The sequence below is a fragment of the Anguilla rostrata genome, chromosome 2 (assembly GCF_018555375.3).
Source record: "Anguilla rostrata isolate EN2019 chromosome 2, ASM1855537v3, whole genome shotgun sequence".
NCBI classification, from domain to species: domain Eukaryota; kingdom Metazoa; phylum Chordata; class Actinopteri; order Anguilliformes; family Anguillidae; genus Anguilla; species Anguilla rostrata.
Window position 1 is genome coordinate 56,498,936 of NC_057934.1, and position 25,929 is coordinate 56,524,864.

Genomic DNA, 25,929 nt, shown 5'->3' on the forward strand with positions numbered 1-25,929 from the left:
AATAGCCTGAATTATTATTTATGTCTCGTATTATGTCCGTTGCAGGTGGAGATATAGGCGTGGCGGTGTGGTTGTTTTCTTTCGTATGAGTAATCAAGTATAAACCATGTGAACACAGGTATCGAATATGGGTGTATACCGTGTAATATAGGGTGTAATATAGATGCATACAAGCGATTTGAACACAGCAGAGTGGCGCAGCGGAAGCGTGCTGGGCCCATAACCCAGAGGTCGATGGATCGAAACCATCCTCTGCTAATTTTTTTTTTTTTTCTTCAAAAACCCAAGAATGTTTTTTTCACTCCAGTGACATTGGTCTATAAGTGCCCTGAAACACTGTACATGCTGCATTTTGCTCTTAAAATGGCATATTGCAAGGCTGTTTAAAAAATAAAAAAAATGAAAATAGAATATATTTAATTGAAAAAATGTTTATACTTTGGTTTGTTACTCAATCATTATGCGTATACTAACTGAATTCAAATTAAATCATGTGTACTCCAACAAACCAGAGCAAACTTTGCAAAATTAGAAGTTTTGCGTTGCTGCAGCACTATTTTTATACAGTCTATGGTCCCGCCAAATCGAGGTCCGAGGTCAGAAGGGGTCTCTGTAATTCTTGGTAGTGAGATACAATCAAATCCCCGTTCGCTACCAATTTTTACCAGGATTGAAGGCACTAGCCAATCAAGGCGCGTATATCTACCAATAATTTACTAAGAATTAACCAATCGCTTGCTCGAATGTCTCGGGTTGAAAGACGTGCGAATCTTGAATGAGGTAAATCGCTGTTTTGTTTTCCTGCGTCGGTATTAGATAGCCGCAAATTTCACTTAATGGTAATTGGGAAAAAGTTACGACAAACGAATTTACCTTGCTAGCTGTCTAGCTACGAATAAGTACGGTAACGTTACCAAATGTAAAGAAATATTAATTTTAACAATGTTTTAGCTAGCTAGTGGGCTACCTTGTTTGAAGCTGACAGGTATTAACTAAGGTAACTAGCTAGCTTCAGATTAGATTGTCTACCGTAATTTAAACCGGTGAACGATATAATCTGAGGAACTGCTCTTAATTTACATCAGGCGCAACAAGGTAAATATATTTATAACGTTTAAGTGTATTTTCTCTGGCATTATAAATTGCTTGTTTTATATGAGTTTAATATATTAATTCAGCAGTTTTTATGCCTTTAAGTTCTCTGAATTATCCTTTGTAACTAGCTATCTGGAATGAGCTCTAACCATTTTTTTTGTCACACAGCTAATCAAATAGCATTGCTCACACTAAGAAAATAAAATGTCCTAGAAATAACCTATAGCTAGCTACATTTTTATTTCTTCCTTTATTATACTGATCGATCATTTTCATCTGTATCACCTGTTACTGTGTCAACTATGTTTTTAAGGCCACTAGCTGGGTCCATTTCTTTTAATATGCCAAAAAATGAAACATAAAAGCATCATATCATAAAAGAAACCTATCCTAGTTTTCATTGTCTCACAATACTGTGCAGGGGCAGTACATGATGCAACTTTATTTATATTCAACTCATGTCAATTTAACTGGGAATTACTCTCAGTCCAAGGAACTTAATTGTATTAGTCTATGGTTACTATACTATGCAACAGTTCTAGAGCATCAACCACAGTTGCCCCACAGAACACCATAATAATAGCAAACACATTAACAGCAAATAACAATTTCATCATGGGGTCACGTTACCTGTTCACGTTACTACAGGGATGGCAAAATTGCTTGGTAAAAAATTGACGAGGCAGAGCGCGCGACTGTAAAGAAGTGAATGTTAAAATGGAACTAGGACCAGGCGTTTGGTTTTCGGGAAGCAGACTCTCCTGCGCTCAATAACCAGACAGGTTGTTTGATAGACACCATTCTCTTTTTTTCATGTTCACCTGCATGTTAGGTCTCATGATAATTCCTCAAAAACAGATCTGAGATATGTTGGTATCACCAGACCATGTACTGTTTGTTCCTTTTGTGTGTGTCAGGGTGAGCATTAAACCTTAAAAAAAACACACATATAATTTTTCAGCTGGCAAAGAAAGCAATATTTTAACAGTCATAATTCACACAAATAAAGTAGATTTATTTACAGAGTAAAATTCTTTCAGGAAAGGAGAAAGAAGCAAAGAATGACAATTACAAGTAATTCACTGTCAAATCACAGTCCTGGTTGTGTGTGATCAAGCTGGGAGCAGTTCTTCTCAATCAAAATCAACCCTTCTACTCTGCTTTAGTGCAGAGTTAATCTTTTTCTGTTTCAAGATCTCCCTTTTCCTTTTTTCCAGTCTGAACAAAAGAAAAATAGGAACTCAGTAGTAACACAATCACATGTATCAGAGAATCATATAGAAAACTTGCGTATCACTGAAATTTCAGTGGTATGAAAGTTTTCTATGTGATGAACTGACACTTTGTATACTTGAAACTAACGCTACCACATCAAACTTTGGAAACATTAAATGATATTAGGCACAGCACCTGCTACTTTTACCTCACACAATCACATGTAACATCATGTTTCTTTTTCCATTCATCTGCCTCTCCTTACCTGCATGTGATCATTGCCATGTGTACGAAAATTATGTGGCAAAACTCTACCTTGGTGAGGTTATTCCAGCTGTTGCGGTCCCACATTAGATTACAGTAGAAATGTATAAATAATTTAATGGTTCCCATTTTGGCTCAGAGGAGATGTAAATTTACCTGGCACGCCTAAGAGCAACATCTTCTGCAGTTGGCTCACGTGGCTTCTGGCTGGCCTCTGCAATAATGTCGCTGATTTTCTGCAAGCAGTCCTCTAGGTTCCTTTGCTGACTCCGGCTAACTTCTGATGTTACCATCAACTCTCCTGCTTTGTTTATCCGGGTTTTGTTCTTAGTTGACCATGAGAGGAGAAAAATGTAATTATCACGTGTGGTAGAATAGTGCTTCAGAAGCATGACTGAGCATACATTTCCCTAATTCTATGTAGGTGCTATTGAAGAAATGCTGTGAAATGTCAAGAGTAAATATCTAAGGTTTATGACATTTTCTCTAGAACTTTGGTAACTTAAACACGTACTCTTTGAAGGATCTTGTTTCGCGCCTCTTCCGGAATCCAGTCAGCTGACTGAACGTGGAACCGGATCTCTACTTTTGTGTTCACTGAGGAAAAGAAATCAAGCTAAAGGTATGCGTGTGCTTAAGTTATACGTGCGGATACTTCATTGATAATGTGAATTACATGCGGCGAACAAGTCGAAGAGCACTTAACAACAGCTATAATTGCTTTCAATACTGTTTATTTCAGTGTTGCAAACTAGCATTACTGTAATATAACTGGCTTGAAAAATAGTCCCAGGTATTTCTTGAATATAACCATATCAAAATAACGATGTTAGAGAAAGTAAAAACGCTGTCACCTTTATTAACGTGCTGACCGCCAGGCCCGCTACTCCGACTGTACGATATTGTCATGCGATCTGAACAAGGCACAGAAGACATACGTGAGCATCCTAATTTGGATAGCAGGTATGCTGTTAGCCAAGTTACTTTGCTGCACCAAGACAAGAAGTGGGCCCTCTTTAGGATTTCCTTTATAGTAAGAATAGCAATACCTTAAGTAGCCAACTGTTGCCTATTAATAAGATATCAACACCCAACATAATCAGAAAGCTAGCTACTTACCAACTGGAATGTGTATCTGCCCGTCCTGCGTAGAAAAATATCAACATCAATCAAAGATTTACTAACTGGGATCTGGCTAGAAAGTTGAGCTAAAGCCGGTGTGCTGTTTTTGCAGGAACTTTACGTTGAGGAGCTATTGATAGATCATTTTACCTGTGTGTAAATCTCCGCCTTGCTGCCATAGTTAAGTCTGGGAGAGAAGTTAAGTTTGATGAGCCTGTAAGCGCTTCTATATTCTCTGTCCACGATTCTGTAGTGCAAACCGTATTTATTCGGAACATGCACCCTAGGGGTCCCAGAAACGCATAGCGTTAAATATAATCTTCTCATAATGGACGCCGCCATATTGGACCTTAGACAGGAAAGCACGCCCTCAGTCAACCTTGCACCCGGAAGTGTGCCTGTGCGTGCGAAAACATTGGCGCTCCTGTGAAAGATGAATGAGGAATATCCACTATGGCAAGCCCTTTTAACATTTAATAGCGTGTCCGGATCCACATTACAGATATCTGTAATGCATTTATGACTAGTCAAAACGCTAATTTAAGATATCTCTAATTACATTTTGACTAGTAAGACGTAGCTAATAAGTTCTATGGAACTCCAATTAAATATATCTACAATTCAGTTTTGACTATCTAAAACGTGAATTCCAGATATCTCCATTTAAATTATTATTATTATGACTAGTAACATTTTAATTATGACTGGTCAAAATGCATTTGTAGATATTTGTAGAAAGTAGGAAGGGTAACACATCCATGGCCTGAGTAAAAAAGTTGTATGCAACTTGTATCCTCAAAAGTAGGAAAGTAAGCTCTTGATGAGTACAAAGCTTGAGTATAAAAATATAGTCAAAGTTTTCTCTAAATGTAGTGTACTCAAAAAAAAATTTTGATCACGCTTTCAAGGCACCATTTGTAGCAGAAATAGTTTTAAACTATATCAGAACTGTAGCTCTGAAATAAGTTATATCGCCATGGTAATTTACAGGGCACGGCTACCCAGGTGAGGGGCAGGATATGTTCAGGCTATCGAATTAAACCATATAAAAACATTGCCCTTTGACCAATCAGCTAGGAAAAAGGCGTCTCCATTCCTGCATGATGCCGTAGAAATCGGGGGTGTGTTCCGCAGGGCAGATTATTTGGAGACCAAATTAATCCGATGGCTCTCTCTGTGGATGCACTAGACGAAAAATAGAGGCTACATTCTCAACAGAGAGAATACTGCAGGCCTACATATGCAAGCTTCTGGAACACTACGTGTCCATATCTACTTCCTAAATTAAGGGACAATGGCTTGAGCTCCATAATTCTTGGATTCGGGGGAAAAAAAAAAAGTTTTTTGACCTCGACGTGATTTGAACACGCAACCTTGATCTGGAGTCAGACGCGCTACCGTTGCGCCACGAAGTCAGATCCGCCAAAATGCTATGGAATGTTGGCTGTAGTTTACAGTTTTAATATGAATACACAACTCCAAAATGCTAAATATCGCAGATTATGATTGATTTATATGTCCAAATATGGATGGTCCTGTCAGGTGTAGTACGAAGCAAGACTTTTCTGACGTCAACTTTGCTCTCAATTTGTATACTCAATAGAAGGCAATTGTGCCGATTAGGACATGGCCCTTGTTTCACTCAACAGGTCTAGATAAGATAAAGCTTTCATAAGAAAATCTTACATGTGATATCTCGGTTATGACTTCTCACAATGACACAAAAATTGTACTTTCCTGTTTTTAATATACATACAGTACATCAACTTTACCAAAAATAAACACTTAAAGCAATGTGTTGTTCCCATTATGTAGAATATTTTATTAACAAAATAAATATTAGCAAAGGAATATTCCTTTGGGTGAAGACTCACAACTCTAGAACCCAGTCAGGATTCTTGAGCCCCAGTCTGCATCTGCAGAACTAACACAGGTATGGCATTCAATAAAATGTTTTTATTTATTTTATTTATTTACTTTTTCAAATAATGTCTAAAAATGTTGGTAATGCATCTCCTTTATATATTCATTCAGTGGGTCTCAACATCCTCTCTCGATGAAGCTTTGACGACAGGTGTGTGGGTGGGGTTAGGGGGTGGAGGTTTGAGGGCTCAGGTAAATATGTAGTGTTTGGGGTAGAGATCTGGGGGTTGGCTGACTAGACTCCAAATTATCTTCTCTCTGTGTATTGTCACTAGCAGCAATTGGTCTCATTCAGATAGAAGTTCCATGAAAAATTGCCAATGCACTGTTCACTCACAGCACATGCAAATAACCTTTTTTCGTATAATACATCTGGCTATTTTCCCCAGGAACACAAATGCATGTTTTATGTATTCTCATTGGGATAAGAATAATGCCGCATAAGCTATTATTAGTGGCTAATATCTTGTCAGTAAGGAAAGCTATTGGGACATCCTGACCATTGCACTAATTTGGTATTGTAAATGTAAATGTGGGGTGTGTGTGCTGTGTGTGTGTGTGTGTGTGTGTGTGCATGTGCACGTGTGTGTGTATGTGTGTGTTTGCGCATGTGTATGTGTGCGTGTGTGTGGGTACTCTGTGTATATGTGAGCACCAGGCTCAGGAGAGGTCAAAGTTCTTGGAGTTCTTAGGGGGAAGTTGGATTTTCGGGCGGGCGGGGAGGGCAGGGGGTGTGGCAGAGGACGAGGCGAGGGATGTTCTGGGAGGGTCTGGTTTAGCAGCATTTTCCTCCACTGAAAAGGCGTAGTTATACTGACACAAAAACACAAACCAACAACAATGTCAATACGCTACCAATGCACTGGTACACATAATACAATACACATATATATCACAAAAAACTGGGTATGGGAATGCACAACGACACATTAATTACCGGAAACCCTAAAACACACCATGCCATAACGCTGATTTACACACACACACACACACACATACATGCACACACACACACACATAAACACATGCACACACACACACACACACGTGCACACACACACACATAAACACATGCACACACACACGCACAGCACACACACGCACATGCACACACATGCACACACGCACACACACGTGCACATGCACAAACACACACATGCACACACACACACGTGCACACACACACACACACACCACCACACCCCAGCGCTCATCTGATGATAGCACTCATACATATCACACACAATCATGTTAGCACGAGACACAGACACATACTCACCTCGCTCTCGATATCTTGCACTGACTTTATACATAAGATCAGAGAGTCTGAAGGCACCTGAGAGCAAAAGGGAGAGCAAGGGAGAGAGAGAGCAAGAGCAAGAGAGAGAAGGAGAGGGAGCAATAGAAGATTGTGTAAGGAATTCACCACTCCGAGCTGTGCAGTTGCACAAAGCTAAGCAGTTTATTCTCACACAGCCAAACAGCCCATAATGTGCTACGGCAGCTACAGACACGGAAATAACTCTCAAGTTATTTCTGTAACTTGAGAGTTACAGAAGTACTATACACTAAAGTACTATATTTTTCCCTGTTACTTTCAGTTGGAATTAAGAAAGTTCAGCTGAAATGTGCTGGACAGAATGGCGTATCATCTGTCCATGCACTTAATTAACCAAAATGCATTTATTTGTTTTGTTTTCTGGTTCTGTGTGTGTTTTTAAAAAAAAAATTTAAACGAACTGGAAATATCCATTTTGTAATGTTTTAGGAGTGTGGTTTCTTCACATTTCATGTGAGAACATTTTAAGAACATTTACAGAACACTTAAAGAACATTTAAAGTACGGGGTAGTCTTTGTCCTCACCGAGCTGATGTTCTGAGACTCAAACTTGGGATGCAGAGCGAACGGGATCCCATCCATCGCTGGGGAGAGAGGATACAGGTTCAAGATGATAGTGTACTCTGTGTGTGCGTGTGTGAGGGTTTGCGCGTGTGTATATGTGTGAGCACGCGCGCCTGTGCATGTGTGTGTTAGTGCATGTGTGTGTGTCTGAGCGAATGTGTCTGTGTGTGTGTGTTTGTGTGTGTGTGCAGGGGCTGTGTACCTGAAGGACTGTTGAGGCTGTTTTCAGAGATGTTCTCCAGATTATCTTTTTTGTGGAGGTTGCCACGACGCTGGCTCAGTTTCCCCAGTCCTGGTGTAAAAGGGTCATTACTATGGAGACACAGATGGGGGAGGGGGGGCAATGATGGTATATGAGGGACCAGCACAAAAATTGCCCGAGAAGCAGAGGGGGGTGTGAGTGACCTGAAGCAAGTAGGAGGGCTTCTTTATGGTTTTGGCAAACTGCCCATATTATTTGTCAGGGGGATGGTTTTTGGGTACAGGTTCTATTAGCTGGGTAACAGATGTTTTGGGGGACAGACTGTATCAGCTGGGTTAGAGGGGTTTTGGGGTGCAGGCTGTATTACCTGGTTTGAGGGTGTTTTGGGGGTTCAGGCTGGTCAAGGGAGAGCTTCCGGATGTCCAGGCTGACACTGCGGGGTTTGATCTGAGGTGGAGGTCCTGAGAACGCACCCTTCTTGCACCATATCACAAAACCATGAACCTCCCTGAGAGGAACGTGCAGACAGCCACATATGTGCAGACTCCAAAGGTAATCAAAAGCCTAGAATCAAGACTAGATACTGAAAGCTCTCTAATACCCGCACTAAGGAAGCAACTGAACACACCGGACTAATCAGAAACACATGTGAAGCCGTTTTCCCAAACATTACAATGCTCTGAAATTGTAATGCTTACTATTATTTACAATATTATTGTTTACAATATTTACAAACAGAGCTGCAATTTCTACATGGTGAAACAAAAATGTATAAAAATGTACTTAAAAGCTGAGAATCTGCACGTTAAACACGTGAATCATTTGATTCCAAATCTAAAATTGTTGAGTACGGAGCCAGATCCACAAAAAAAGTCTTCGTCCAAAACATGTGCCATGCACACTGTAATTCATGTACATGTATAGTATTTTTATACAATTTTCTCTTGCAACATGTTTTTTATATTTGTTGTGAAAATAAAGGTGTGAGAAAGACGAGAGGGTAAAAGGAAGAAGAGAGGAGAAAGTGAGTGAAGAGAGATTCATTTATTATTCATCTAGTTAAATCAGAAACACCACCCCCACCCCTCCCCCCAAGACAAAAACAAATATATAAAACAAGAGGACTGAAATCCTACAGACAGTATAAATAACCAACACTGCATGCAAAAAGCAGGCAGGCTTGAGGAGAAAATAATTGTGTATCCCATGAGCTCATAGCTTTCCCAGAGTATTAGGCACTTTAAAAACAATAAACCCCAAAAATACTCTGAGGGCTCCAGAACCACAGCCACAGCGATATAGCCATATTCTAAGATTGATAGAGTAGTATAATGGGTAAGGAACTGGTCTTGTAATTTAAAGGCTGCAGGTTCGATTCCCAAGTAGGACACTACCGTTGTACCCTTGAGCAAGGTACGTAACTTGTATTACTTCAGTATACAACCAACTCTAAATGGATGCGATATAAATGGTATATAATAATTGTGTAAGTCGCTCTGGATAAGAGTGTCTGTTAAATGCTTGTAATGTAATGTAGTGGTCATGTAATGTGTGGCCATGTTGTGCAATGATAGACATAATTTTTGTGGCTTCACCAGTAAAGATGAGGTCATCTGAAATTTGACTGGCTGTGAGAAAACCACTTTTTTTTCTTTTTTGCTGAAAGCAAGAGGGCAGTAAAGACAGTGAAAATAAATAGTAAGAGTGATATGGCCAGAGAGGTGAAGGATACTAGCTCAGATCACCAAGCTGTTTAGACACAGGAACCAAAAAAAGGCGTGTCAGATATTCACAAATATGACATGTTCCCTTAGTGTCATGTAGCCACTGTTCAGTAGTTTAATGTTTGTTGATATAATACATGCAGGCTTTCGCCAATACAGCTAACATGTTTGGGGGGGGGGGGGGGGTTGACAGAAATTGTGAGAGAGAGAATGAGAGAGGGAGACACATACATGGAGAGAGAAGGAGAGAGAGAGGAGATTGAAAGTGAAGGACAGAGAGAATGAGAGAGGGAGAGACAGCCACAGAGAGAGAGAGAGGACAGTGAGGGTGAAGGGGTTAGAGAATGAGAGAGGGAGAGACACAGACATGGAAAGAGGAAAGAGAGAGAGAGGACAGTGAGGGTGAAGGGGAGAGAGAGAAGGAGAGAGAGAGAGAAAGAGGCTCACCCCAGGCAGGTGTAATATGGCAGCACCACTCTGCTCTTGTGGTGGTCAGAGTTCGTGATGTTCAGCACACACACGCCTCCACACTGAGGCCTCATGGTGCAACAAGCACACACACACGCTTCTTCCTCCACACTGAGGCCTACTCCACATCACAACACACACGCACGCATGCACACACACACACACACACAAAAACACACACACACACACACGCACACACAAACACCCACACACACAAACACCCAGACACACACACACAAATACATACACATACACATAAATGCACATGCACACACACACACACAATTGCACAAACAGACACACATAAATGTACAGACATGTGCACAAACAAATAAACACAGACACACACGCACACACATGCACACCCACACATAAATGCATGCACAAACACATACAAACACCCAGACACGTACATACATGCACACACAACATATACACACACAGAGTCCATATTAAGCATTAGTAACCATAATGCATAGTGCATTTCCATACATTTGGAATGGCAGAACAGTTGGCTAAAACATAATGGTGTAATGTTTGTGTGAATATCCCATTAGACTGAGTTTGAAATAACTATGTATTATGTAAGTGCAAGTGTAAAGTTAGTTTGAATGTAACTTAAACATTGTAGTTGTAGTTTTAACACTAGAAGGTGCAATGTAAATTAGTGTAAGTTTAATGTGAGTGTAAAGTTAATATTTAAGAACAGCATCAAGGAAAAGTATAAAGCTGGTGAGAGCAATATTAGCATAACACAAAGCTAAGTGAACTGTTAATAAAAGTGTAAGAGAAAAGGGTAAGCGAAAATGTCATGCAAGTGTAATTTGTGCTTGCGTGTGTGTCTGTGTGTGTCTGTGTGTGTGCATGTGTGTGTGTGTACGTGTGTGCATGTGTGTGTGTGTGTGTGTGTGTGTGTGCGTGTGTGAGTGTGTGTGTGCGTGCGGTTTCTCATGCACTCACTGGCTTCCAGGTACTCAGGTATATAGCAGTAGCCGTGAGGGGTGGACTCCTTCTCAGAGATCACCTGCATGTCAGACACCACCATCCCTCCACCCGTTTTCTAAAGGACACAGAGAGACTGTTCACCAGCCTGCTCACCTCTGCTGCATCTGCAGGGTAGGGGGTGAGTGTGTTAACCTGTACTGACTTCTGCTTGTCTTTCTATCGCTGCCACCAAGGACTACGAAGAAGCAATCAAATCAACTTCTTGTTTTCTTCTAAGAGAACATTGATTGATATCAATGTTTTCTTAGTAAGGATGAGCTGAGTCAGATTTTATCAGTTTTACAAGAATCATAAAAAACACCATATTTTATATTCAAGTATTTACATTGATAGTAAAATCAATTATGAGTGCAGATTGTGTGTGTGTGTGCTGACCATGCTGTAGCACAGGTAATACCCAGACTTTCCAAATCCACGCCCAAAATTAGCAGTAGCTCCATCCTCTGTCGTATTGACCTAAAACATAAAAGCTGCTTTATCACCAAACTCAGTACAAGGAAGGTTTAAATTAAACTCAGTGCACGAGAGATGATTTATCAACAAATTTTACACTGATGCTAAGACATTAGAAGAGGCTTAATGCTCATCTGTGCTCAAGTGTTCAGCACTGGCTAACAAAGATCTCACAATTCACCTAAATTAAACCTTGTCAAGTCTCGGTGGCCTACCAGAGTCAAATCATTTGGGCAACTGCTGGCGTTGGAGGTCCAGGCCACTGCCGTCACCGGAAGGCAGGGGGCGCTACTGTGCTCACGTAAAGACATCTGTGACATCTAGAAGCAATCACACACCATTCCGCTCTCAATCTCAGCGTCACCTTGAGGGAGGCAGCTTTACCGCTGACACACAATAACGAGTTCTCATCCAACTGGAATGGCAACACCTTTTTAAATAGTCGCGGTCTTTGACCGCTTGAATAAGCGAATTCCGATGTTTGACACCTTATTCAGAGTACGTGACGGGGAGGTGACGTCGGTAGGCCTAGTAATGCGACAATAACGTCAGGTAGCAAGACTGCACCTAATGCGTTTTACCGTGACTGTGATTTCCAAAGCGGGAAGGGGAGGAGGTGATGGGAACGGCTCCTGCTTGTCAGACTGGATTCCAATGTCTTTAGCCGGAGGAAGGAAACCTACCGTACGGCTGTTTTCCCCCAGAAAATAAAAAATGAATGAGAACCATAACATCCAGCACAAAGGCCTGTGGTCAGTCAATATGGATTCTTTAAAATGTTTGTGTAGATTATAACATATTGGTAGGCTACTGTGCACTGTTTACGTTTGGCTACACGCCCATATGACATAATACCTACGATTGTTTTTTCTAATGTACATACACAAAATCATAAATAAAAAGCTGAACGAACTTTTGTTGTTGTTTTACGTAGGCGTAAAGTCACTGTATTCCAACATAAATTGTAGATTTAATCATACAGGTCAGGGCGAGAGGCAAGTGTGCGCGCGCGCAAGCGTGTGTGACAATGAACATTTTGACAACTTATAAAAATACGTAAATAGACGATTCAAGGGGTGAATGACTTACACAAATACATTCACCCACTTCTCTTATCTGTTTGAGTTAGAAATAGGCTGGATTTTGAAGTATTCTTGTGTGTAAATTCATATCCCCAATGTCTAATAATTAATTACATCTGTAATTAATTATGTACCCCAATGTACCCCAGCATCCATTAATCGTAGGCTATCGAACTCTTACTGCTCTACTGGTTGTATAATAACGGTCATCGGGATACTGCACTTATCAAGTGTGTTGTTAATTATTGTATTAATAAACAAAAACGTTCTACCGTCCAAAACACTATGTGCCGAACCTCATCCGTCTTCGTGCCAGGCTATACCTCAACCTTGTTATGCTGTACGTTCTCGGATTGTCATTAAAAGGTTGACGACAGTTGTCTTTAACAAGCTCAAGTAAGAGACAGATATAAATATCAAACGCCGCTGGCCTATATCCACAGGTAGCATTAACTCTGGACTATTAGACTCGTTTTGTTTTGTTGCGGAGTTTCACACAAGAACAACGTTATATGAAACTGCGTTTTTATAACCTAAATAAAGATTATAACGTTCGTTCCCGCCATTTCTTTTTCAGATTATTAATGTAAAAAATCATTATACTTACTCTGTCCGGGAAGTCAACCACGATCTCTCTGTTGTAGGCTACACCCTTTACCATAAACCGGTTACTTTTCTGAGCGAAACTTTTGAGCACTTTCCTTCAAGTGCCTTGATCGGAAGCGCATCTACTTTCATACTACAATTCCCATGATCCTCATGGTGTCTCCACAATGCCCAAGTTATAAAAGGATTGGCTTTGCACCTCGGAGGTGTGTGAAATGGTGGATTCAACTTCTTGGGGAGATCATTTTTTTAACAGTCACTTCACTTTTATCGATGAAAGGTACGTGTGAACTCTCGAATTTGGAAAGGCCAAAGTAATTCATCCTGTAAGCAAAACGAATTCTTGCATTTCGAAGATGATTGATCGACGCTCTGTTGTGCGAACTAGAGAGCGCCCAACTAGCATTACCATTATAAAAAATATATATTTACCCGCTTCCCATTGTTCTGAAAAATGTAGCACAGAATTTCAAAAGACACCGGTCTGATGTATATCTTAATTAAAATGTTGATTGCCACCACCAATCCACAACTCGTCCTTGTAAGCTTGGATATTCGATTCTTGTTGCACAGCGATGATGTGTTACCTTTATGGTACATCTTTTTGGAACATCAGAAAACTTTTAATTAGATAGCAGGCAGTTCAGTCACAACCTAATATCAGTGTTTGCTCACCATTTGTCTGTTTCATGTAAAGTCCCTATGTGCAATTTCAAGGGTCCTGTAGATTAACCTTTCTCTTCAGCAGGCTATATTAGCTAAATACATTTCTTATAATTGCAGGTCTTTATCCATCACAGTCTAATGTAAACAATGTGCCATCAGTACATGGAAAGCTACCTACACATGTATTAAACAGTAGGCTACAGTTTCTTATTAAATAATTTAGAATACAGGTTTTACTTGGCTGATAATTCAGAAATCTTTCCGGAAAACCATTATCTAACTACATTTTGTCTTAAATGCAGGCTTGGGTTCATCAGTAATAAAGCAATGTGATCATACATGAAGCTACACTCAATGATGAATTTGGCTACTAGTTTTTATTAATACATTTAGTACGAGTTTCTTAGCTGATACAGAATGCTTTCGTAGAATTTTCTAACATTTGTTAGCGGTTCTGCTATCAAGAGACAAGGTGTAGAATAGGATTTGACTTCTAGTTCCTTGGAGTTCTGCCTGTGCATTGTGATTTTCCGTTACGGTCGCACAGCAACAATGGGGTGATTAATCTAGCAGCTACTTGGTAGTCCCAAGAATTTCTAAAAACGTAAAAGGTGGTAGAGCTTTCTCCTACAGAGCCCCACTACTGTGGAACACACTTCCGAAATTTACAAGCGAGTCAGACAGTCTCAATATTTAAATCTAGATTTAGAGCATTGTGGGGTGGCATCCTTTCCTTACTGTCACCTGTCAATCAGCTGTGACCCCACTTTACATGGACTGGCTCTTGATAGGCGGGTATGGTTGTCCCCCCCTCATGAGTGTATGGGCTCTCAATCTCTGTCCTAGGAGCTATGCAGCCACAAACGATTCCTGACAGGGCCCCAGTTGTAATTCCCCAATTCATACCACCGGCACTTTACCCACTGTCTGTTTTATTGCAAATTCCCTAACCGCCTTTCTTCCCCACGCTGCTGGCGGGGCTCTTGCCCCAAATTTCGAGAGTACTTTCCCCCACCACTGCGGTCCAGCACCTCTTTCATCGTTGCCTTCACCCTGCCCACATCCATCACCACCTGCTGCTCCCCACCACCACCACCCGGCCTCGCCCATCATCTGAGCTGCATTATGAACACTGTAAACATTGACTGGCTGACCATGTTGGTCACCAATCAACACCCTGAGCCGACCAGAGGAGGAAAAACCACAGGGTGATTTTCCTTGCCACTGTTGCTTTAGGCTTGCTCCTGTGGGGGTTTAGGCCAGGGTTGTCTGTGAAGGGTATTGTGACAATTGCTGTGAAATATACTATACACATAAAATTTGATTGATTGATTGATTGATTGTTTTTTCACTGAGCAAATTTGGCTTAATGAATTCAGCACTTCATTTTTTCAGGAGAATATGTATTTGACATGTCCTGGGGTATAAACCAAAGATGCTATCCCGAGATCACTCGTAGTTTTTCATGAGATTCCTAAGACTGGTGCTTACTGGTGGTGAACTTCCATTGTTTTGCTTAGCTTGTGTTGTAGAAATTTCTGAAAAACAGAGAATTAAGGTAAGGCTGGAAGAGTCCAGCACCTGAACTGTTAAACACACACACACACACACACGCACACAAACATGCGCACAGACGCACCTCACATTCCTTTGAAAATTTTCTGGAAAATAAAAGCTGATGCATGTAAGATATCTTTTGGCCAATCTGTTTTGCCACCTTGAAAGAAACGGGTTATGCGCTTGACTTGAAAACCTGCAACCACAGCATCGAATGCTGCCTGTAAGCCATCTGAATTCATCTGAGCAACATTCCAAATGCATTTTTAAAGTGCATATTTTAGCACATCAAAACCAAAAAACATGCATATTTTATCCTAGCCACATACATCTATCAGTACACAAGTAAATAATGTCTGTATTTGGTTGTTTATATTACAGTTTTAGTCATTTGGCAGACACTCTTAGCCAATGTGACTCACTAAAGTACATTTCACACGAAAAGCCCGCGCACAATGAGCGCTAGAGATGGGGAAAGCTACCGTTTATATTCTTGCAGTTTTTTTGTTTTGTTTTGTGTTGACCTGACCATGCTGTGAAGTGATAAGTTATTTTTCATCAACCAGTAAACTATATAACTCCTGCTTGAAGGTATATACATATCTCAGTAAGGAGAAGTTGGCCACTACTGCTGATAACGTGCACTTCACTCTCTACAGCTGGTGTCCAGCCCCTACACTAACTGTCACTACCTATATAATATATTACAGTATTACCTACAGTACAGTATTACAGTGTTAATACTTTATTGTTACTTCTATTTCTTGTACTCATATCCATGTGAAAAAAATTTTTGCGATCTGTTGATATAAGTGTTAACTTCAAATACTTTTATTTTATTAAATTTAAACACTTTATTTTATATACTGTGTTTCCCTTAACGTATATTACTCCTAATTTTTTTGCTGCAGTTGCTGTTGTGTACTGTTTAATGTGATTTAAGTGAGCGAAACCGAAACAAATTATTTGTATTTGCAAACAGGTAACAAACATACTTAGCCAATAATTCCGTTTCTGATTCGAATAAGACCGCACCATTGCTGTAGTGCGTACATCTCCACTAGATGGCAATGTTGTCATTTGTGCTTGAGGTACAGCATTACAATTCCACGGTCTGTGTGATGGATAGATAACTACCCGTTTCAACGTTTCAACGACCGGAGACTATAATGGACAGTAACACGAACAAACGAACTCAGAAACAGAGTCAGCATGTACATAACAATAACAAAAAAGATTAAAAACAGTAGTAGGTTTACACATAAGGCCATAGCTAGGCTACTCCTTAGCCAAAACAAAACACAATGCTAATCCTCCCTACCGGGGCAAGGCAAAAGGAGTGAGTCTTCCTGCAAGTACTCTCCCTACTCTGGTCTAACAATCTAAAAATGTGTTACAAACAACAAAGAAAAGAAACTGCCTTCTGTAACTGTAACTGTAACTGTAACCATCTGTAACTTTCAACAGAAAAACACTCTGACACAAAACATACAGCAAAACATAGCTTTAAATTTTAAAATCAGGGGTAAGCAAAAGGGAAGTCTAAACGAGTCTCTAAACTCAAAAGAGAATCCCTCCTGGCTTAATGCTTCTATCTTGTCTTCCTAAAACATGGGGCACTGTGGAGCCCCGCAGGTACCCACTCCAATACTCAAAACACAATGCAGAAACAGTGTAAGAGAGTGAGTGGAGCTTTGGGACACATCTCCTCTCTTCGGAAGTGCTAGAGGATCCGGGTCGTGGTATTGGTTGGAGCAGTGGCACATATCCACGGAGATGTATGCAAAAAACCGGAAGCAGGAGTTTCCCACATTGTCGTGGTAGCGTACAGTGACAGCTTTGAGGGTTGAGGGTTCTTCTATTTACATTATGTGTTTACCTTAATCACATCATTGGCTAATTCATGTATATGAACAAGAGGAACTAGGGGATTGGGGGGGGGGGGGGGGGGGGGGGGGGGTTACGGCTGAACTCCTGTGTGTGAGTGTGTGTGTGTGTGTGTGTGTGTGTGTGTGTGGTTTACACAGTAAAATGTTCAGTGTTAAATTAACCCTTACAGAGAGCACACAGTCCCTATTGGACTTGTATGCACTCAGAGTTGAATTAACACAGTCAGCAATCACAGACTGGGGAACTGGCCCCAGAGCAATAGCATTGAAAAAGCTATTCTTGCCCTCTGAATATGGCACAATTAAAATGCCTTTTTAAAGAACAATATTTAAAACCTGAATTGTGTGGCCCTTTCGTGCTTTTGGCCCTAAACGACCGGCCACATAGACCATACTCCTTGCATCTGGACAGTATTATAGACCACACTTCCTGTGACTGAACAGAAAGTCCATACTGTAGTTTATACTCATTGTCAAAGGAAATACTGTAGTCCATCCTCATTTTCAGGACGTAGGGTATTTAAATGTAAGACTTTCCAACAAACAAATCATTACTGCAGTTGCATTTATCCCTGCTGATGTGTTGCTGTTAAAATTTGCGATATTTTGTGTCAGAAAACAAGGCTATTGCTAGAATCTACATCATCATACACTATAGATTTATATTTTTTGCAGCTTAACAAGGAAAATAAAAAACAAAATAAATGTTTTTATTTACACTCAAACTTCATAAAGTACAGTTCCCAACATGTAGTATTGGGGGGATTCAGGGTTCAAACATGACATGAAAGAATCACATTGACACACACATAAAAAGGAGCAATCACAAAGTATGATCTGGCATCCTCTAAAATGTAGGAGGATATTAGCAATCCATTATTTAACTAAATAAGTTATTGGCCTTCGATACATTGGAAAAAAGACTAATAGTATTAGTCCATAATGGTATCTGATCAGGGCTCTGTCCCTGCAAGAGCCTAAGATTATTACCTCAGTGCAACACAGAGCAGTTTAGGAAGTCTTTTCTTCCTACGGCCATAAGGTATATGAATGCGGCAGCTGTCTGACTGACTGTATGTATTAGCTCCTGGACCCATACACTGCACTATGCACAACCTGATTATTGTTTATACCAGACAGTTTGCTGGTGATGGAAGCCCCTAGTGGTTTTGTCTGTCTGTCTGTCTGTCTGTCTTTTTAAAGTATTTTCTTTATGTATTTATTTTATTTTAACGATAAAATATTATGCAGTGGTGACGATGCAAATTCCTCCTTTTGGGTATCAGCAAAGTAATCAATCATTCAGTTTGTGCTCCAGTTCTGAGAATCCCTCTCAATGTGGTGCTGCTAAATAGAGCAAACACAAAAGCATGTTTGATCAAAATCAAGGAAAAGAGACAGAATTCTTATGCAAGATGCCTGGTTCATAAATATAAATACTTATATATGAATTTAAAATATTTATACATGAAAATAATGTAATATAATTTAATATAACATTAATATTTATCCTCAGTTCATAATATTTATACATGAAGGCAGAAATTAGGCCCCTTATAGCATGATGGCACTTAAGTACATTATCCTACACACACACACACACATGCAGATACACACTCACTCACTCACACATACTCCACACATACTCACACACACACTCTCTCTCTCACACACTCACACAGAGACACTCCCTCACACACATTCTCTTAGACACACAATCTCTCAGATGCACACACCCTCAAACATGCGGCCTAAGTCCTTTTCTTAAAAACACGTTCTCACACATCAATTTCTCTATCAAGAAGACACAGATTCTCAAACACAGTGCACACACATACATACACACACAAAGATTCTCCCTCTGCCTCTCCATGTTCTCACATGCACACACAGGTGCTCACTCACACAAGATTAATGCATGTGCTGTTGGGACCCAGGGGTGTTAGCCCAGAAGCCACAAAAATGTGTTTTGCCATGGTCCTCTTTACAGTCAGAGTGCTAAGCATATAAATGTTTGACACTGTTGTTTATTGGTTACAAATAAAAATGGGGTTGTCTACTGCGTTGGTTATTGTTTCAGTTTTGTTTCCGAACCTTTTGGTCTTAGGCCACAGCGCTGCCGTCTCCATACGGAAAAAAAAACGGAATGAAATTCTTTGTCACACAGCACGATATCAACGCACGAGCGCAAAAGCAGCGGGCCGCCCCGGCTCTCTCGGCTACCCCGGCGCTCGCAGATTGATTGGCGTCTGATTGCAGCGAAGAGATGTGCCACGAGTCAGCACAAACCGTGGCCGGCATTGTCCCTCTCCCCTACCCTCGTGATCATGCACCGCCGCGACGCGGGAGTCTTCCCTGCACTCGCTCAGCACAGCATCACTCTAGAAGAGCTGTCTTTATAAAACGGGTGCAATAAACTACCGGGGTGAAAAACCTTCCATGTCGGCAAAAAAGGAAGAAGGACCGCTTGTTTTAATCTTCGCTGTCCTTGTTCAAAAAAAGAGGGATTGAATTTTTTTTTTCATTCAATAGAAGTATGTACACCCACCTCCCGGCTCAGCACCAGCTAAATGGCTCGATTCATTCTCATTTGACTGGACTGACTCACACAAAAATATCCTGCCATGTGACACAGTGCTAAAGTGCAGGCCTACCCCTGGAGCCTAGTCTGTACTTGGAATATTTTGCGAGAGAATTAATCTACAGGAAACCGTAGGCTATATTGAAGACACGCAGAGAAACCCATGTAATGTTTTTATATACAGCCAACAGTGAATTAATATTAATATTTGAAGTGTAATAGGTCATATTTCTTCAATACATGTAGGCCTGTTTGCTTGGATTTTTAGAGCCTCTCTCATGAATACACATGAAACCTTTCAAACTAAAACAAAAACTAATGGCTGTACAGAACTGTAGTCGCTTCATTTTGTAAAAATGTATTTGTTGTTGGGAATATCTGGTTTTCTCTCTTCCTTTTCAGAGAGGTTGTGGGGGGGGGGGGTAATCATTAAAAAAACTGTCTCCTAGCAACTGCAGCTGCCTGCTGTTATGGGAGTGGGGAAGTGTGTGTGTGTGTGGAGGGTGGGGGCAAATGAAACTTCAAACTCTCATCCACCACCCTTCCCCCACTTTCACTTTAGCTTAGCTTTCGATGAACTGAGAGAGGGGGGCTGGCTAAAGCTTAAGGAGGTCTGAGCAAATCCCCCACCCCTTCCCATGGTAACAGAACTGTCAATCAAAGAATGGGTTGGAAATATATTTCTGTTTAATTTATGGACTGTGGCTGTAAGTGTTATTAATATAGCGGTATACATAGTGGGAAGGGAGGGGAAAAAACAGAATTCAAGCCCAGAGAACAAAGTAAAATGTTTCTTTATTTTGTCATAACTTTAAAAATGGAAAAACTAGTTGGGCTACTGTACACACTTTACCACATTTCATGAAATAGAACATGTGAACAGGCACCTTTTTGTTTCCCACGATACATACTGCCAAGTACGTCAAATACTATACGCAACTATGAAAGCTTTGTTGAGAATGTATTGTTATGTTAGTGTCCTTTGTGTTTCGTGTATTTGAATTTCAGGATCCTTAACCGCCGAGGGGTTCTGTTTTTTCATTTGCATATCGCTCGGCAACCTAAAGGGTCTAATACATCAAACAGACTTGCGGAAACTTGATGGACTGCCAGCTCAATTGAGCAAATTAGCAGTTTAGCGTCATTAAGGGGTATGGTGTATTCAGAAATGTGTGTACCATAGCCAAAAGCTTAATTTGTACGTTCATTTCCATTAATCTGTTAACCTTTCCGCGATTTGACGTGAATGCAGAAGAAAGGGCCGCTGTGGAGAACTGTGCCGAAGCTGCCACATAGGATTATGCTTTTAGAAATTAATTTTCGCTTTTGTCTATCGACGTCTCGGTATCAGCGTGTCTGGCAAGCGCTTAAAAACGGGATTAAGACGGAGATTACTCGTCTCCACAAATTCGTACATTAGCATTGCTAATATTTTAAAGTCAAATTAAAATAATATTTGTCGCACTGATTTGCATTCCTTTCCCCTGTTGAGTCACGGTCACCGTTGGGTGGTACAGGGTAAATCATCACATTACATCTCTGTAGCAAATGCTCTTACATGAAGTACCAGACTGACCAGCGGTACTTCCCCCTTTATAGCCGAGTTCCTCCCGAGATTTCTTCTCATCCTTGAGTTTTTTTTTTTGGCCACCATTTGAGTGTTTTTCTTCCCACTGGGGAGCTTTTTATTATTATTAGCCTATTGGTTTTCCTCACTTACTTGATTTTTGGAGGTTTCAGCCCACTTTTTGTCCTGTTTTCTTTCTGTTACTCTGTAAAGTTTCTTTGTAGTCAACATATTTATCAAGTAATTGGTTTAGCAAGACCGTGGAGTGGAAATCGTGGGGTTGGCTCACTGTCACCTGTATATTCCCCAGAGTGAAAAGGCTTTTCTATTTTACAAAGCAGAAGTGCTCACCTGCTCAGTCTTTATTCCTATAAATATACTTTGAAAATCGTGTCAGTCGGTTGAGAGAACGCGTACCTTCATTTGACGAGTGACGTGAGGAATATTGGCGAATGACACCGGGGTCAATTAATGACAGGCGCGAGGTGGCAGTCGGTGTTCTGTGTAACGGCAGATATTCCAACTAGCGCACCTATGTAAATGTTTGTCATGGTCGTTGCCGTTTCAACCTGTTTTATTTATTTATTTATTTATTTAGCAAAGTAGTGACAGCTAGCCAAATGGTTATTTCACTTGTCTACATATGTGAACCCTATTGTAGGTGTTAAAAGTGTGAAAGCTACCATACTGAACCATTTTACCTGACAAAGATGAACTTGATCCTCTAAGTAGACACAGACGAGCCTTTGGAACACCATTTCTTCGGAGAGTGATAGAGCCGAAGCCAATCGATTTAAGCAAGTTCAAAATAGACCCCTGAGTTTTCCGTGAGAATTTAGAGTCATTTTTAGTTTTTAAACCTTAAGGGTCGCTCAGATACCATTGCAATTGTGTGACGTAAAACTTGAACCAGTAAAAGTCCAATTCGCCAAGATAAACTGCATGCACCCCTTCGCCCTCTCTTCGGTTAGTCAGGGGAAATTACCCACCCCATCAGGTCCACATTGTAGGTTTAATAACGAACCCGCACAAGCATCTGCGCGCGCTGGGTACGCTTGGGTAATTAAAAATTATGTTAATGACCCTGTAAAGACGCATCGTAAATCTGTCATTGAGATCCGCTCTCAGTCCACAGACGTTGAGCAAACTTGCAGAAGGAACCCTCGTCCCCTCTCTGGTGCACACACACTGGAAAACATTCCCGTCCCTCCCCGCGGTCCGAGATAGGAACGACATCTACCCTGTGGCCGATGACGTAGCGATGAGGACTGTGTGCGCGAGACCGCCGTCGCACTGGGAGTGGGGGAACGGGAGAAGGAGCGAGCGACGGGTAAACGAGAGAGAAACAACAGAAAGGGGAAAAGAGGAAAAAAACGAAGCAAGCTGACCAGCACAAGCGGGTTTGCCGTGGCTTGCTGGTCGGACTCAGTGGAGCGTTGTCTTTCTATATCGGGTCGTTTGCTTCCGTTCTCTTGTGTCTTATTTTTATCGTACTGATTCCAGTCCTCTGCACCCCGCTCTGGTGGGTTAATGCGTGGAGGAACAGGAGCCAACGACACGCTGGGGCTACTGCCGTGGACCCGTTTTAAATTACTTTGTTATTGTTAGCTTGCTAGCTGGCTACACATACTCGCAAGCAAAAAAAAACAAACAAAAAAAAAACAACGGTGGAGTCTAGGGCCTGGTTTTAGTGTCAAAGAAAAGCATAGGGGGGCTAAAATAGCGAGAGTTTTAGCAAGCTATTATTTTAAACGCTGTTGGCGCATTTGTTAGAAATTCGATCGGGCTTCCCCCTAGCTTGCAAGTTTACAAGCTTAACATTTCTTGTTACAGCATAGTTTGAAGTAACGTTACATTTGCTGTAGTAGGTAGGCTACATTACCGTAAGGCATCCATTCAGTTCAGTTGTAGCTGACAAGTACACTGTTTTTAAATATATTGGTTAAGGTTAGCTAGTCTTCATACATGTAGTGAGCGTCTGATCACAGTGGTTCATTATAAAATAAAAAAATAAGCGTTCTCGTATTGGCTATTAGCCTATGTGACCATTTTATTTGTCAGTGAACGATGTATTGATGCCCGTTGTTTACATCTCAGCTTTTGAAAACAATGCACTCGTGTGACAAGCCACTTTGAACCACCGCGGTTTGGCGTCTGGATGTAGTAAAATTTACACTTGTCGTTGTTGTTTTCTTTGATTTTTGTTTGGTTTGTAATTTTTCCACGAGAGCCTCGGATTTCAGATTTCATCCATCCACAAAGACACGCGAGCGAGCCGCTTTGTACTCGCTGCCCGTTCAGCTAGCTAGCAAGCTAGTGCGTGTTTTCGCTGACATTATATCTTGGGGCAGATATTAATTGAAACAGTCTAACGTTTCCCTGTGGAGGTTTTGCGTGCAGGATTCCCCTCTAACTATCGAACCGACTCTTGGTTTTATTTTGTGGCGGGGGCCGAGGTGGGGGTTTTTATCATTCTTTTTTATTTTTATTTTTTGTATTCAATTTTATTTCTCCTACCCATTGTAGCTAGCTAATTGTTAAAACTCGGTTGCTCGCGAAGACGGCGAGGTTCTTCCTGAAACTATGGATGATCAGACCCGTATGATGACGGGTCTCGTCGGAATCGGCGGACTAACCCAAGCCGATGTGGGCGACCCAGATTCGGTTCGGAAACAGCAGTCTCTCGGCCAGCCCCAGCAAGACATTGGGGATATTCTTCAACAGATCATGGCTATTACGGACGAGAGCCTCGACGAAGCGCAGGCCAGGTAAGATTTCCCTTCAGTGAGTGGGGGCGGTGGGGGGTGGGATGAGCCAGACAATAAAAAGCCGCAATTGTCGTTCTCATTCCGTCTCCCTATGCCACTTAGCTACGATCCATATATGTGCTCTATGTATTCGTATGCAGCTAGGCATCCTATAACTTGCCAGTGGTGTGTTCTTGTATAACTGCACAATCAGCGCCTTCTTGCAGTGTAGGTTGCAAAAGTAGTCAGTGTAAATTGATATTTTCACGAGGGGATACGTTTGCTCAGACGCACTTAGTCTGGCATTTAAGGAATTTGGATAGCGTTGTGTGTTTTATTCAACCACTGGCCTTGTCTAGCTTGCTCGTCTGGTAGAAAGCGGGGTGTCGTGCGTCTGCCCGTTCATTTCATTCTCAGTTATGCGTTTCCATTCGTACAGGCAAATAGCTACAGTTTGTGTTCCGTTCTAGGGCATATGAGATGTGCCGTGCACTGTAATTAAACTGTAACTCGCATCTGTCGGCTTGTTTCAGGTAAATATTACAAGGAAAGACGACTTTTTTAGGATTGTGTTCGGTGCGCGCGCAATTGTGGTGGTATCCCGAGTTCCAATGTGTCTGACAATGGTAATGTTCCTCACAATGAAACAAGTTCAAACTTAGAACGAGTTTTTATGTCTGTATGCACAAATGATCCCCTTTTCAGCGGTTACAAAGCCCATCTATACCTGTTTGAGAAGTCCCGAGGTGATGTACCCAAGTGTGAAATCTCCGAATTTCACAGTTGAGTGTGAAAGATAATTATTTTCTATTTAAATTTGAAAAGTGTTGGTGGTGGTGGTATGTAAGTAATTTAAGGAAAAAGTGTTTTAATTCCAGATAATTCTACTAAGATCAACAGTTGAGGTATGGGACGAGCGCATGGGCAGTCGACAAGCTGGACAATTGATTTGGAAACGAAATGTATAATGAACTTCTTTTTTATTTATAATGATTTTCTTTTCCTTCTGTTGCATCACCAACTCAAGAACGTGTCAGTATGGACTCGGGACGTCCAGGCTGTTGCAAAATTGTGTTTGTGACTCAGTTGGAAGGTCTGCGAGTTTCTTAATTATATATAGAAAAAGTAATCGCTGGTGCTGTAGATTTCGCGCTAGGTTTCGCTGACATGGATTACAACCATTTGGTAGGTGCGTTGGCCAAACCGTTTGCTAAATGACTTTGACTGATGCGATATCTTGTCATTAGCTTAGGTAATTAGAGGGGGATTAATGCGAGCCGTTGGAACGGCGTGGGAGTTGCATTGATACGGAAATGTGGATTTGTTGCACGGTGTTTGTGTGGTGCGAAGTTGTATCCCTGCCAACGTTGTGGGAGGTGGGGGCACGTCTTCTGTTACTCTGGGCTTGACCTTAGTGGACTTAAATAGGCGCATAAGCAGCCTGTGGTATCAGAACTGGGAGTTTCACACATCAAAATATATTGATTATATATCAGCACAACTGGAGAACGCGAACCTCTTTTTTGGTTACTGTGTCAGGTGTTTTTCTTATATTATAATTAATCTTTTAATATTAAAGAAGACCAAAGTAGCAGTTCGTGTATTGGGTAAAGCATACGAAACAATAATAAACGACCTTATTACAATAGGCAGGTTTGGGTGTTTTGTATGTGCATCATTGGATTTCCTCTGTGCCATTTGGCCACCTGGTACACTTGATTAATTCACTCCTCCTCCAGCCCCCCCACCCCCCCCCCCTTTTTTTCCCCTGTCTCCCTGGTGATCATCCTTTTCATTGTGTGCAGGACACAATCAATTCTCCCATAATGTGTCCGCCAGCGCAGCTGGCTGCAAATCCAG

The 25,929-nt window shown here is 41.1% G+C and overlaps 4 protein-coding genes across 6 annotated transcripts in view; 1 reads left to right on the forward strand and 3 right to left on the reverse strand.

Moving 5' to 3' along the window:
• Positions 1-2,089: 2,089 nt before the first annotated feature.
• On the reverse strand, positions 2,090-4,123 carry mrpl58 (mitochondrial ribosomal protein L58). The gene is made up of 6 exons (XM_064323302.1): positions 3,847-4,123; positions 3,694-3,718; positions 3,429-3,488; positions 3,089-3,171; positions 2,731-2,900; positions 2,090-2,313 (listed from the first exon to the last, which is right to left on the reverse strand). Exons 1-6 carry the CDS (start codon positions 4,036-4,038, stop codon positions 2,229-2,231), a joined length of 615 nt encoding a protein of 204 aa, XP_064179372.1. The 5' UTR covers positions 4,039-4,123; the 3' UTR covers positions 2,090-2,228.
• Positions 4,124-6,279: 2,156 nt separating this feature from the next.
• On the reverse strand, positions 6,280-9,990 carry LOC135248576 (multivesicular body subunit 12A-like). Its single transcript, XM_064323370.1, has 6 exons — positions 9,896-9,990; positions 8,092-8,232; positions 7,725-7,834; positions 7,484-7,542; positions 6,899-6,955; positions 6,280-6,432 (listed from the first exon to the last, which is right to left on the reverse strand). The coding sequence occupies exons 1-6, from the start codon at positions 9,988-9,990 to the stop codon at positions 6,280-6,282; spliced, it is 615 nt and encodes a 204-aa protein (XP_064179440.1).
• LOC135248577 (multivesicular body subunit 12A-like) lies at positions 9,987-13,295 on the reverse strand. The gene is made up of 5 exons (XM_064323371.1): positions 13,064-13,295; positions 11,590-11,694; positions 11,297-11,377; positions 10,877-10,976; positions 9,987-10,036 (listed from the first exon to the last, which is right to left on the reverse strand). Exons 1-5 carry the CDS (start codon positions 13,115-13,117, stop codon positions 9,987-9,989), a joined length of 390 nt encoding a protein of 129 aa, XP_064179441.1. The 5' UTR covers positions 13,118-13,295.
• A 9,201-nt stretch (positions 13,296-22,496) lies between these two features.
• Positions 22,497-25,929, forward strand: part of LOC135248535 (pre-B-cell leukemia transcription factor 1-like) — a 47,415-nt gene continuing 43,982 nt past the window's right edge. Inside the window, exon 1 of one of the 3 annotated variants that reach the window (XM_064323304.1) lies at positions 22,497-24,090. In XM_064323304.1, coding sequence (XP_064179374.1) covers positions 23,906-24,090 — 185 coding nt within the window. In that variant the 5' untranslated portion in view covers positions 22,497-23,905. The remainder of the gene's footprint in view (positions 24,091-25,929) is intronic. The other 2 variants (XM_064323303.1, XM_064323305.1) reach the window with 2 other exon arrangements.